Genomic DNA, 15184 nt, shown 5'->3' with positions numbered 1-15184 from the left:
GCATCATCCAAGTCTTGCAGAGTTTTACCTTCCCATTTATTTCCATACTTTTCCATAGCCTTTGCTCTGTTTCTTAATACATAATAAAAATGAAAAAAAACACTATACAAAAACAAATAAAACGAAAGAAACTCACATCTGATAAATATCTGCTGTTTGTTTTTCCATAATTTTATGCTCTAGGATTATAAACAGAAAATAAGCCTCAATCTTATTTTGAAAATTATCAGTTATGCAAATTTGGCCTTCATTTTCTATCTGGACAAAGTTTGTTTTGATTTGTTTATCCGTGTTCATCAACAAATAAAGGAATTGCCCTCTAAATTTAGATGTTTATAAAAGAAAATGTCGAATAAAATTAATATTAGTTTCTTCTTGGAACTTGAATAAACATGTTGAAACTCTTCCTTCTGCTTTTCGTTTCGTCTCAGGTAATTGATTTTTTTTTTTTTTAGTTTGGCGCAAACAGATTTCCCAATATACCACCAGTCCTTTAAGTATTTAGTTTTGTGTATTTTCAAACCTTCACTAAAAGGTGTACACAGGTGACTCTGATGAAATGTCCACTTGAGGGAGATGATTCCAGGTAGATGCGTAGCACCAAATAAATACATTTCCAAGTGCTCATGCCCAAGAAGTTTCCTCACTAAGCAAACTATATCTCTATATGTCTTGAAAAATGATGGCAGAAGAAGAGAAAGTTACTCTGAAAAGAGTGAGTGGGTGTACTAGTAAAAACTGGTCATTAATTAAGCCATTCTGTTAAATATAGCAATTTTTCTTTGGCTGTACTACAATCAGTCCCACTGACTCAGTTCCAAATCAACTGGCGTGGTGCCAACCGCCGCTTTTAGGAGCAATGAAAATAATGCCATTATTATTATTATGGATGAACTAACAAAACTGAGTGAAGGCTCAGGCCTCAATGTCGCATTAACCAGTGGCTATTGCCCCCTCCCCCGGGGCATAGTAATTTATATAGGGCTCAAGTCTTCCTTGGTAGTTTCAAAGCGTCCAGCATGGTTTTCTCCATCCCGAGAACAAAACCGCACTTAGGCAGGCATCATCCGTTCCGCAAAGAGAGACGAGAATCATCTCCAGCCATCAGTGCCAAGTGGCACCTGATCCTCAAAATCAGTTTTAGCGAGAGAATTTCTTTCTCTCACCTCAGATTGCTCCTCAATGATCTTATCTTGCGCCACAGTTGGCGAATCACAGGACCATGGGGATTGAACCCCCCCCCCCCCGTTATGATTTGGGCACCATTACTGGCTTCAATCACATTCATTCTCGACAGCGGGTTTCATAAAATACCATGAATCATTGTCAGGGATGGGGCAAGTTAGCCGGTGGCTAGACGGTGACTGAAGTCGGCAGTAGTATGTCTCTATTTGTGCTTGGAACTCTCAGAGGCACCACGAGAAGATTGTACCCCTATCTCCTAAAAATAATGCTGGTAACAGTAAGTTCGGAAAAATCATATAACAACAAGGTTGAGATCATTCAGTAGTTCGAGAAGAAGAGAGAGACAGGAAAAAATAGAACTAAACCAAAGCACTTTAAAAGTGTTTATGCTTTTAACATAATTTGAGGAAATGGGCAAACGTTTTACTGCAGGATTGTTAGCCGTTTTTTTATTTTGTAAAGAGCAAAGGGCATTTGACATAATCAGGGAATTATCAGAAATTTATCATCACACAAACAAGACTTTTCGATAAAAGTTTATTTTCGGTCTTTTGATCTAACGTTGCTGAAATGCATTGATGAGCTCATTTGTTGATAAGTCAACAAAACTTACTTATTTTTTTTTTTATTTTCTGCTCTTTTGCCTGTATCAGTGACAAGTATCAGTATCAGTGACTGTATCAGTGTATCATTCGCAAGCAGTGACAATATGTTTCAACATAATGGAACTTTCTAAAAAAAAAAAAGAAAAAGAAGCCAAATCGAGGATTTCCACTAAGATAATAAACTTTTCAATGAACAGCTTGCTTGTCAATAGTTGACATTTAGATCCCTCCCCCGTTGAAAAAAAGTCAAGCGCTTTTAATTTCTACTAGGGGGAATTGTTGTGAACAGATAAAAAAGTTTTTCTGACTGTAATTATTTTTATCGATCTTCATTAGTTGCACGATTAGGATTCAGATTCATTTATTCAAAAGGGCATTAATTTAGGGCTGTTTTTAATTGAATAAAAAGAACATGCAAAGAGAGGAGGACTTTTGGATCTCCTCCGACGGAAAGTATTCCAACGGTCTCTACGTTTTCCTATCATTCGCCTATTTTTGAGTTTTTTCTCAAATGTTGTATTCCCGCCCGATGCCTGGGAACGTGACTGGTTGTTAATATCATCCTATGGACCGATAATGAAATTGTGAACAGTTGTTAAGTCGATATTATCACATCTTTTTTATTTTATGAATACTACTTAGTTCTAACAAATTACAAAACTAAGTCGGTGGAATTGGTAGGATTTTACCAATATGCGTCACTATCCACGCCGCGATTGACCTTACTGTTGTTTTTTTATTATTATTATAAGTAACAACACACAACGAAAAGGGGCGTCTAGGAAGCCATGCCTTTCTACCCTGAATGTTGCACTTTAAGTCATAGAACTTAAAAGAACTAAAAAGAAATGGTTGCGATGTGTATCATCTTAAAAACTAGATGTTGCACAACAGTTCTGCTAAAAGGGATTACATTTCCCTTTCAATTTAGTATGTTTCGACATAATTCAATTATAAGAACTCTTAGATTCACTAACCGAAATTAATAATTTGGTAGATGTCATACCGAAAATGTCATCTTCTTTTACTAATCTCACTCACCTTATTATATACTCAGCAACATCATCACTTACAATACAAAAAAGCAACATAAAATGAACTTGATGTTGTTTAAGAAATTTCTAATTACGGTAAGTGCTGGCACTGTTTTCGAATCGGTTAAGAGGGCAGCCTACGGAAATCTTTTTTTTTTGTAACTGGTCATGAAAAACCCGTTCAACCCAAGAGTTGGCAAGTTCGAACTCAAGAGCATGAAATTTAAAGACCGAATCAACTTATTGAAGATATTAATCATTTCTGACTTAAAAAAAGAAAAAAATTCCTGATATTTTTGTTTCTATATTTTTCACATCAAGTTGTGTGAAAAATTTGAAAACGAAAAAACTGCGCAATCCCAGCCGCAATGCTAAGCTGGGTACTATCTAATTTGATAAATTGTGTATACATTTCTGAGAAATACAACCGACATTTAGAAAATACTCCCATGAGTATACACACTTTTAAACTAACACTCCCCATTTTAGGTACTATTTATTAGTATCGATTAGATGATTATCGTTATTTTAATTTCAGGCGTTTGCGAGGGACTTCGATTTTGATTTCGACAATGTTCCATCTGTAGAACCAATTGTTGTTCCCAATTACAATCCAAATGCTGTATACAATCCCGAAATAAGGAAAGAATCCGTTCCAGAGTACAAGAAAGGAACTAAAAGTTATAGAGGTAAATAACAGTTTTCGAAACAAATTTAACAATTTATCGGGTCCTCTAAATCTCAAAAGTGCTACCTCTTTTTATTCATGGGGTTTTCCGACTTTTAAACTTTAGTTTATGTATAATGTAGTTTCACTCTGTTCTTAAAAAAAAATTGAAAAAAACGAATTCTTAGTTTATATTATTAATCTGGCTTCATTTAATGTTAATGTGAAAGTGCTTCACAATCTAATTTTATTTAATTGGTGAAAATTGTTTTTAAAATTTGCTGTTTACCGCATGTGGAGAGAACGGATGGAAAACTGTGGAAGCTTTATAATTCTACGATTAGCCAAAACTGTTTCAACAATTGTACAGCCAAATATTTGCGAAGCTAAATTTAGACAAAGTTGTATAATCAGCCAAAACCAATAAAATTTTGATTACATTAATTGAACCTATAAATTCTTTTGCAAACTGTTTTTTGAAAAGGTATATAATTGCATAGATGCTGAATCTTTGTATGTGAGGGTGTTCCTTCTACTTTCAGAGGTTTCTTCTTCTTCTCGAGTCTCCCTTATTGAGTGTTGTATTCTTGAGTGTTCTAATTCTGTATGTGAATGTATTCCTTCTACTTTTGAGGTTCCGTCTACTTTTTGAGTCTTCCTTCTGCATCTTTTTGCAGACTTTTTGCAGGATTAATACCAGGTTTTTCTTCTCACTCAATTTGACTATCTGTCTTGGCTTTTTTACAGTTAGACATGACTTGATGCCCACAACTATTCCATTTTAATTCAAAACTACATTTTTGCTCTGATACAAGAGTCGGAAAAGCTGATCGAGTGTCTTTATACAAAAGAGAACTGAACAAAAGCCGCTAATTGAAATTATTCATTAGCAGGCTGGTTGACGATAACTTAGAAAAGATACAAAGCTACTAACATATTAAGACGTATACAGAGCTGAGAGGATAGAGGACTGGACTAGAACAGTCTTTACCAGAAGTTAGTTTCCTAGATTGCAGCTTTGGGTTAGACTTTAATTTTTAGACAATTTACTGTCCAAGAAGATTTTACTTTCTTAACAGTATAATTTTTTCGTTTGTTTTACAAAGCCTCTAAAAAGTCAAATTTCGTAAGCGAGGCCTCCAATTTTAATTCGATTTAATTAAATAAATTAAAAGCAAGCATTATTCTCCACCTTGCTTTGATTGGCTTTAGGACTAACAATACGGACTGTACAACAGACAACCTGAAAAAATACTGCTTTTGACTGATTTTAGCCCCGGTTACATGTAGAGGGGTAAGTATTAGGATAGATTTTCCAAAATAGCGCAAGCTTTGAGAAAATTTTATGTTGTCGAGCTAATCATGTTTTCAGCTGTCTCAAAATGTTACACTCTTTGTACTTTTTGGTCTTTCTGGGGGGACGAGATCCCAATATGATCCTCCTGGTGCAAATCTGTAGCATAAAGACTGCTGATCTCTCGTTCTCAGCTGGTAATCTATGAGTTACAATATCCCGGCGGATTTTCTTGAAAGACGTCTTTTTTTTATCAAGTTGTCCTTGCGTTCTTAGCCGTATCTGTGCTTTGTATCTAGCTTGGGTGGTTGGAGAAGAAAAGTAAGTTAGCTACACATTTTTAATAAATCTTGAAAAACCTATAAGCCTTCTCCAACCAAATCATATCCATCGACACAATTCTGAAATAAAAACTGTCACTGGCATGGGAAAAGCATATTTAACTTACTTAAAAAATATTACCTATAGACATCTGCGGCTACCCCAACCTTGAAGGGAAAATTACAAATGGTGAAGAGACCTTGCCACACGAGCTTCCATGGATGGTTGGTATGTTCATGGATGAGGCCTATTTCTGTGGTGGTACTTTGATCAGCGAAGAATGGGTTCTTACAGCCGCCCACTGCGTCGATGGGTGAGTTTTTTTTAAATAAGTAATCTCTAGTTTTTGTGCTCTAAAGTATTTTAAAGGTGTAGTTACAGAAAACTGACCAAACTTTCGTCATTTTTACTGGAATAAACTCATCTCTTTAGAAGCCCAAGTTACTTATTTACGGTTAAAAATCCTTTTTGATGTTAGGGAAGTTTCTGAAACTAGGGATAAACCACAGAGGTCTCTTGCTGTAGGTTGCTGATTGGCTTTATTTTTGTACATGATATTAAGCACCATCACTTTTCGTTAATTCCTGGTTTGTAACCAGTGTAGAAGTATATGCAGTCATATGTAAACAGCAGTCTTTAATTTGTAATTAGCATGAGCAAAAATACAACATAGAACAAAATAGAAAAGTAGAACAAAGAATACCTGAGAATATACCTGAGCAGCTCTCAACCTTTCTAGACGGCTAAACCTAACTCAAGAGTAAAGAACAGGAGCAGTTGGAACGACGAGAATTACTTCATGGAGTAAACTTTGAAATAGAAGTCTCCTATAAAAGGGAGTTAGGGAAAAGTAGGCGGCATATTTTCATAAAATATTTCCAGCATCCCAGCTAAAAAAAAGAGTATTGTCTTGTGGTGGCGAAGCAGGATTTATCTCTGCTTGGCAATGTGGGACTCCAGGTTTAAACTCAGTTGCAGAAGTGCTTCCGCAGGGTCCGTAACCTGATGCCGGTGATGAGACTATGCAAAAAAAGCTTCCATAATAATCCAACCATTAAGAAGAAAAATAAAAAAGCATATATGTCCCACGGTGGTGAAATGGAATTGATCTCTTGTCAGTAATACGGGGAAGAGGAGTTCGAACCCATTTATAGTGCTCGTCAGCAGGGCCAGGCATTTGATTTCAGTGATGAGATTTTGCAAAAATGTATGCAAACCAGTCCAACAAAACAGAGAAGAAAAAAGGATCGCTATTTATAGTAAAAGGAAAAATAAGAACTATTTGAGTTATATGTTAGTAAGAAAGTAACAAACATGAGTAATGAATATATTGTATTAGTTTAGATAAGCAACTTATTTTTTATTAGAATTTCTCTGGGGCTTGTAATCCAAACAAGCCTATCGCAAGGAGATTCCCCTTTAGAAGTAGAGACCCCTGAGGTGAATATAGGGAACGAATAGACATAGCTTTGTTGTGAGTTGACATTTGTCGGCTGAGTCCTGCGATGAATTGTTGTTAGTCTAATCAACATATATTTTTAAAATTGCTAAAGAAGAGAAAAGACCAATTGCTCAAAGCTTATGGGATGCGACATTAAAAAAGAAAATAAGAAAAAAAGAGACTTCCGCGATAAATACTAATGTAGTTTTATAGATGAGTTTTCAGAGTTATGAGGAGTTACTTGACAGTTATAATGGGAATATACTCCTCTCGTTAACAGAAATAATGAACTGACTAAAGATGTGGCAAATCTGTCAGTCTTTGGAAAGAAAAAGCATCTAAAACTGGCGCCAAAAATAAAACAAATCATTAAATTTTTTAAACCTTCATTTCTATTTATTCAAATATCCGATTTCTAGAATTGAAGACTTTCTTATCAGCAAAACATAAACTGCTGACTGACTTAATTTAAACCACAAATTTAATTCAAACCACACAAACAAAAACAAATTACAAAATAATTAAAGATTGTTTTTATGCTGGAATTCAAGAGTATGAGGCTCCACTTTAAACAGTCAACTGCCGTAAATGAGAACACAGATTTGGTGTAAACCATAAAGAGGCACAAGCTACTAAAAGTTTCCAGGTTTTTTTTTTAACATTGAAAGTGAACATTCGTACTCGTAGCTTTTTATGGTTGTTTTCGGAAAGCAAGCCTTCTTAAATCGTTTTGTTTTTCTTTAAGATTTTACAACTGGACCCTTAACATTGGTGCACACAGAATTCGAGATGAAGAAGAAGATGGAAGAGTCATTCAGGTATCTTATTACACTGTTCCTCATTTCGATTGGAAGCCATTGCTCATTAAGAATGATATTGCTCTTGTTCGCCTTGTAGAGCCAGTGACATTCAACGGTAAGTATTTTTCCTCTATCAAACTTACAAACTTTTTACAAACTTCGAAGTATAAGTGTGAAACTGACAAGTTGGTATTTTCAAGAAAGACCAGTTTTCTCACACAAAAAACGAAGCTCCAAAAATGAATTTTTAGACCCGAATTTTCTAACTGTCTCTAGCTCTTCAGACAAGTATGAAGGGAGGCCAGTTAAGCCAAGGGCCTTTGTTCATTTGAAGGAATACATTTAAATTAAGCATTCGTTATAAGTTAATAGGTGATGTCAGCTCCCCATTGAATACAGACAAATTTAGCTTAGAATCAAAGATAACATATACATAATTAAAAAGAGCGGAGAATCAGGGGGCATCTCACTAGAGCAACATCATTCGAAGATTTGACATTTAGGGCACGAACCAGAGGAAACTTTGTTTTAAAGCTTAGTTTTTCAGAGGTGACTGAATTGACCCAATGGTTGTAGAAAATAGAGAGATGGCTTATTGAGATAAACACATGAATGCTGTCACGATCTTTAAGAAGCAAAAAATATAATGCCTAAGTACCGTTATTTGACATTCTGGGAAACAAAAAAGCTCCAAATTCAACAAAATTCCCATAAGACAAAAAATGATGAGAATATTGAGTCTTTATTTCTGGCTATACATGAACAGTTGCGTCAATTCACTAAAATTTAGGGGAGGAAAAAATGCATTTGTGAAATATGTGGGGGGTGGAGCAAATCTGTCATTTTTTTCAATGAACATACAAAAAGGCAATTCCTTTGAAGTTACCCCTCCCCCTCCCCCCATTGCTGCCACTGTACAAGCAGCTTACTACAGTGAAACAAATATGTCGAAGTTACCATAACGAGTAGAGAATCTCACATTTAGAATATCTTCTTTTTCTTAAGTTTTGGCGTTTTGCTTCCCTTTTATATGAAAAAAAAAGCAATTTTTCTTTTAATTTAACATAGTTAAAATTTGCAAAGTATGGAAGATTTTGCAACAAAAAGTTTAAAAGTATCTAATTCAAACTCACCAATTCAAAAAGTTTATTCACATTATCGTAAAATAATCTGATAATAACAACCAAGCTATACAAAACGATTCATTTCAGACCAACGCTCCCGGTCGGGCCGAAAGGCTGGAAAAGAACCAAACACTGAAAAATTAAAAACACAAATATAATACTAAAACTAATAAATGAAAAATGAGAAATTAAGTGCAATTACTTATCTTTGCAACAGAAGCCATTCACAGCTTAATCATTACCAAGATGGTCTATATGTAACTAAATTAAATCATCGTAGATGATTTGTTTACGTATATATTGTATTTTTTAACGAAGTTGAGGAGCATTGGTAACGAACTCGGGGTCCAGTACATTTCCAGCCACAAGGGATTCAAATGGAAGGAATTAGCATATTTACGAGCGCATAAATTAGCAAGACAGGTCAACTTTGAACGGGGAATGTTCGGAATGCTCTTACATAAAACCAAAGAGAAAAATTTGGAAAAACAACAGCTCTATGTCTAGTAGGAAGAAAAATAAGAAAAATTCATCTAAGATTTTGTTGGTATACACCAAGACTTCCTTAGCGTTGAGATAGAAAGAACCAAAACAATAAAAGCCTAAAAAGGGAGGAATCTAAAATCGAAACGAATATAAAAGAAGCATCGAACCAAAATATATACCCCATGTAAAAATAATGGGAATAGAGTATTTGTTACATGTTGCTGCAGATACATAAGCAATCGGCAATAAAGTAACAAACGAATTGAAAAGGTATCAAAGTATTCTTTTGATAAATATTCTTCTTATTAGTATGCAACACAGCTATTTGTCTGAATATTACATCTAATATAATCTGTTGATGATTTTGCGTGACCGAGTTCCAATGTTTGACAATTGGTTAATATTTGAAAGTGATATCATGCATTGGATCCAAATTCAAGCAAACTGTATCTCTGTTACAAAATTTACTATTTTTTCCTTGCACATTGTGTAAAACCTTTATCACTGAAAATAGATGTCACTTTTACGCAGCTGGGCCATCAGCAGTGTACACTCCTACACAGCAAAACTACCCTGACGATTACAGATTGGGTACAAAAGACAGGAGATGCTACGGTGTGGTGAGATGATTGTGGGTCTCCACTCTACCGTAAGTTCCTTCCTCTGATCCTAATCTTGGAAGAAAAACCTGCCTATGCAGCTTCTTAGTAATGTCGAGTTCTTCAGAATACCACTGTTCGACTGTTCGCTGGCCTACAACCCCGGAATCCGGTACGGAACTACTACAAGCGAGCAAGGATGCTGCCAGATTTTATACTTTGAGAGTTATATAGACCCGTTGTATATTTTTAGGATACAACATGGTACAGATCTTTCATGTTTGAACAGTTAGTAAATTTGAGATTCGTGATTTATGATTATGAAACTCGATCTTCTGGAGGTTGATACTCCATTGATCGGGTCTACCCGGTCGGCGTTTTCTGGGCTTTATAAGATTAGAAGTTGGAATCATCTTGATGGTTCTTGATGAGAGTATTAAGAATAATTTTTAAAATAATATTTATTTATTTTGTTTTCTTCTGAGGGGGGGGGGGTTAAATATTTAATTGAATAACTTATTCTGGCTTCTTTGGGTATGATTTTAATAGTAAAGTTGAATCTGTTTTGTTGTAAGGTTTGTGTTGCTGATTAGGATGGCCAATTTATGTTAGCTGGTTTTAATTTATTTAGTCTTGTATGATTTTTTTTTTTGCATTTTTTGTCACCCCCTCGGACGAGTTCTTACTTCTTGGGATGACTGTTAATACTGATGTTTTTTTTTGGTTTAATAGATATCTTTGTATGTTAAAAAAAGAAGAATTAATGTGTGTTTTTTTTTCAGATAAGATTCGTCCTTCATGCCTTCCTAGAAGAAGTCAAGCTGATGAAACATTTGCAAGCCTTACTGGTACAGCTAGTGGATGGGGAAAACCAGCAGATAGTAAGTGATTTATCCTAAATGTTAAGCTCACAAGGAATATGAAAACAGAGAGTGAAAGTGAGTGAGAGAAAGAAAGAGAGAAAGAGAGAAAGAAAGAGGCTAAAAGAAAAGAGAGAGAGAGAGAGAGAGAGAGAGAGAGAGAGAGAGAGAGAGAGAGAGAGAGAGAGAGAGAGAGAGAGAGAGAGAGAGAGAGAGAGAGAGAGGAGAGAGAGAGAGAGAGAGAGAGAGAGAGAGATAGGGGGAGAAGGTAGGCAGTCAGAAACAGATCGTTTTCTATAGCATGTGTCACAGCTAAAATATAAATTAAAGGATATATTTTTTCATGATATGCTGCCACATATATCATTCAAAACTCACCAACAAAAACATTTAATTAAAAAAAAAAACAAAAAACATGAAGCAAAAGTACAAATGTTGGAGGTGACGCATCAAAAGGCGTGAATAGTCAATTTGTACTAATAGTAAAACTGGTAATCTCATGCTTCGAGATTTGATATACTGAAATTGAAATATATTCTTTGTAATTTTGTATGAACATTCGGGCGTATTTGTCACATCTCACAACGAATTATTGGCACACCAGTGCAACCCTTCAATGCTATAATGCTATAAGATATGTTAAAAATAGGAAACACTTGGGATTTTTTAGCCTTCGATTGGCTAAAAAGAAAGATGAGTGAACATAAAATGGAATTTTATTCCCAAATGCACGGGATAGAATATGTTACGTTACTTATCTTCATAATCATCTTGACGATTGAGAGGTTTGTTCTATGGGCGAACAAATTTTGTACTACCCTCTTCGTACAATAAGAATTATACTGTGTTTAAATTATTAAGGCAAGGTAAAATTTATTCAGAACTGATTGAATATAAAATCTATACATGGTACTAATCCCCAAGGTTCAAAGTTATGTAAATCAGGGGGAAGATATAAGATTCACTAAAGCAGTAAATAAAAAAGAATAAAAACAAAAAAAATAGGTTATTTCAATGTTTTTGAAAAGATATGCCAAAACAAAAACAGAAATCACAATATGAGATTCACAAGGATTTCCAAAATGTTTATACATAGGTTCAAAAAAGCGAGGCTATAATGATTTTGTTTTTGGACTCAAAAAAGTATTTGTTCATGGAGTTTATACAGTTGGGAATAACGATGACAGCAGGTCATTATTGTAAAACCTTGCAGCCTCTAAAAAGAGTTTTTCAAAGGAGAAGAAAAGGCTTGCTGACTACAGGAATTTGTCTGATCCATGACAATAGGAATGGATCGTTGAACGTTTTAACCAAAACGTTGTCAAAGTCTTAGGGTATAGTCCCTACTTAGCGATAAGTAAATTTAATATTTTAATGAATTGAGGAAGTGGCTTGGGGAAATGGCCTTTAAAGGTGGCAAGGAGCTAAAAAAAAAAAAATCACAACTCACTGCAAAATACTGTGGTGACATTACATGTAGAGGGTATTACAAACCTTCTTCACACATTTAATAAGTCTCCCGACACCCATGGTGATTACGTAGAGAAGCAATCTTGATCTGCACTGCTTTTGGTAATAAATGTTTTATTTTTCTTATACACATACCTTTGTAACTATTTTTTCTTCACTCTATAAATGAGTGACATTTTTTTTTGTTCGAAATGGACAAAAGTTTCTAAAGAGAAATTGGCACTGCACAAATCTAGAAATAGAAAATATATTTCGTTGTTGGCTAATATGTTCTTGCAGATGTTACGTCAATTTCTGAAGTTTTAAGAAAAGTGTCAAATCCCATTATGACCAACGAAGATTGTTATAAAATTTATCAAGATGTTATACAGCCAACTAACATCTGCATGAAAACTGTTGGAGGAGGAAGCACCTGCTCAGTAAGTTCCTTTCTTCTATTTGACCAATGAGTAGCAAATAGAATAACATAGATTCAACCTAGTAGAAAATACAATCTTCCTCTAAGAAATGTTTATATGTATATCAAACTTGAATAGGTATATTTACTTTCTTTGAAGTAAAAAATCCGATCATATTTTCAACGTAGCAAAAGAAAAATACAGTTGCATTGGAAAAAGAAATGTCGATAAGACATTTGACAATAAGATTCTAAAGGACTTACATTGAGAAAAAAGGACTAAAGATTATTCAGCACAAACTGTGAGGGATAAAATATCCATTAAAATCACAGTTACGATCTTAAAAGCAGAAAGAACTTTAAAAATGTAAAACGGTATTACGTTTACTTTTTTCATACTACTACTAACAATTCACTGGATCACCAAGTCGGCTGAAGCCAACACAGCTTCACACGCTCCTCCTATATCCCAGTCTATTTGAATTGTCTCACTTTATAACGTCTCAAGAAGTTCCCTTTTCCCTTAAATCTTTCCTTGCGATATCCTCTTATTTAGCGATATCTCAATATCTAATATGCTTTAGCAATATCCTCTAGACGGTTAAAAAAGAAAAATAAACTCATTGCAGCACAAAGCTGCGTTGATTGCTTTACCTTTTTTTTTTACCTTGAGAGTCACCAGTCGTTGAGCAGCTTATGACAGAAAGGTTTGAACTGAAGTCCCAACAGTTTCCGGACGTGATTTTGTCAAATGCGTTGTCACGACCCCTTAACTCGTATGTTTTACCTAACTAAAACTCTAGACATTAAGCTGATGTAACTATATCTCAATTATTTAAGGACTGTTACAAGCCTTAAATGCTACACTGGATCATCACCAAGCAGCCGCTATGGAGGCTTTAATTTAATAGCGTTTTTTTTTTACTTAAGGAAAATAACTTTAGCTAATGATCTCTATGAAAAACTAAAGTGAAATGCATTGTTAAGATTTTAGACCCTATAGTTGAACATTATTGCTGAAACGAAGTTTAACATATTTACACAACTCTAACTCTCTTTCTGTAAAACAAAATGTATGACGTCTTTCTAGAAACTTAAATATTTCCTATTTATTTAATTTTTTTTTAATTAAATGGGAAATTGAACAGGGGTGTATTTTTTTATGAGGCAGGGAGGGGGGTTGACTGCCCCCTCCCAGAACCTAGTTTGTCCTGCGACTAAAATTTAGCGTCTTCAAAATTCTTGTCTAAACTAAGATAGACCTATATAATTCAAGCATCCACAGAAACAGGTGAGTTTTCTTTAGTATACCTTTGCCATTATGGTACTTAATGGCTCATTTTTCATTTGGTCATTTTCACTGTACTTGGGAAAATTGGCTCTAACTTTACCACCCCACCCCCCCATGATTTTGACAAAATTACGAACCTGGAAATAAAGTAGACTTTAGACAGTTTCAAAATTTCATAGTCAACAAGCAGCTATGTTAAGCAAGCATTAATAATGTCTACTTGGCGCAAAAGCGTTTTCAGAGACATCTCTCTTTATGCGTTCTTAAGAAGGTATGTGGGATCGTAAAATTCAGATCTGCCAGCCATAGCGAAATGCAAAGATATTCACGAGTTGGATATACTTTTTCACACTAGGCTTATACAGGTCACTTGAAGATTATTAATTTAATGAACAACTTTTCATTTTTTATCTCCAAGCTTTGCCTAACATGTAGTTTCTTTCAAATCTTCAAGCTATCAAATCTTTATTTCAAAAGACAAGGTTAATTAAAAACAAAGAACAAAATAAAAAACCTTTCGACACTCCTAACTCAAAAGACTGAGTGATGTAACGAAACAAACTAAAATTGATTATTGTAGACAAAAACTAACCGATTTAGTATCAATTGATTGAATACGGTGAGGGGTGGAGAGTCAAAAATATAAAAAACAAAAACAAAAAACAAACGGTGAGAGTAAAAAATACCAAACATAGTATATTAGAATCATGTGCCTATTTTAAGAAAGCCTATCATACAACTACAAAACGTAAGGCATTTTATCCAGTAAGTCTCTTTTTATATGAACAATTTCCAGAACTCTTCATTTAGCCTTGTCTCAAATATCCTCTATTTCTACTGCGTTAATTAACCTTTCGAATCAACTCGGCCTGTATTAGTATTATGAACGTTTTAATTTGACCATTTTGTACAGGGAGATTCTGGTGGACCACTAGCAATCATGGAAGAAAATGGTCAGTACACACAAGTTGGTGTAACCTCATTTGGCGTTAGCTTTGGCTGTGAAGTAGATGCCCCAGCGGGATTCACAAGAGTGACCTCCTACCTTGACTGGATCGAAACTATAACTGGAATAATGATTGACCCTTGAAGAGATTTTCCTCCTTAGGCAAATATTGTATAACTTTTTTAAAAGAAGAAAATAAAAATACTTTCAGCAAGAAAAGCGCCAAGCATGATAGGGTAGGAAAGGTTACAATGGCAACTTCAAGCATACGACAGTTCAGGTTCAGAAACTTCCTAACTTAGGACACCCCCTAGCTGTTATCCATGGAAATCCTCCAATACCCATTGAAAATTTGACAAAGTGCTACTATGTCCAAGACCTACCAGTAGACGTAAAACTCACAACTTGATTCGTTACAGCAAGCAAACGTATAATCGTTTGATTCAAAAGAATCACATAGAAAGGAGAAAACAAAAGAAGAAAAATTCACACATAAGCAGATTACCATATAAAATCCAACGGTTCATGGTAATGAACAAACAGCAAAAGGGGCCAAAATCTATGGTAAATAACCCTTTATAAAAAGGAAGTTAAAAAGTGATATGAACCCTCTATCTAAAAAGTCAAAAATAACATTTCAAAGATATGTGTTTTGTCATTTCCC

At 34.7% G+C, this 15184-nt stretch overlaps 1 protein-coding gene across 1 annotated transcript; it reads left to right on the top strand.

The window, feature by feature from the left end:
- The first annotated feature begins 287 nt into the window (after window positions 1-287).
- LOC136026037 (brachyurin-like) lies at window positions 288-14739 on the top strand. Its single transcript, XM_065702196.1, has 7 exons — window positions 288-431; window positions 3363-3513; window positions 5254-5419; window positions 7293-7462; window positions 10339-10437; window positions 12166-12305; window positions 14488-14739. The coding sequence occupies exons 1-7, from the start codon at window positions 393-395 to the stop codon at window positions 14662-14664; spliced, it is 942 nt and encodes a 313-aa protein (XP_065558268.1). The 5' UTR covers window positions 288-392; the 3' UTR covers window positions 14665-14739.
- Window positions 14740-15184: the final 445 nt, after the last annotated feature.

This window comes from Artemia franciscana, chromosome 4, assembly GCF_032884065.1.
Source record: "Artemia franciscana chromosome 4, ASM3288406v1, whole genome shotgun sequence".
Lineage (NCBI taxonomy): Eukaryota > Metazoa > Arthropoda > Branchiopoda > Anostraca > Artemiidae > Artemia > Artemia franciscana.
The sequence above is the reverse complement of the archived record's forward strand: the minus strand, read 5'-3'. Positions and strand labels throughout refer to the sequence as shown.

Excerpts from the sequence above, each read along its gene's own strand:
- LOC136026037 (XM_065702196.1), top strand. The coding sequence starts at position 393 with ATGTTGAAACTCTTCCTTCTGCTTTTCGTTTCGTCTCAG. Across the intron at positions 5,420-7,292 it reads GCCGCCCACTGCGTCGATGG|ATTTTACAACTGGACCCTTA; the intron begins GTGAGTTTTTTT and ends TTTTTCTTTAAG. Across the intron at positions 10,438-12,165 it reads ATGGGGAAAACCAGCAGATA|ATGTTACGTCAATTTCTGAA; the intron begins GTAAGTGATTTA and ends ATGTTCTTGCAG.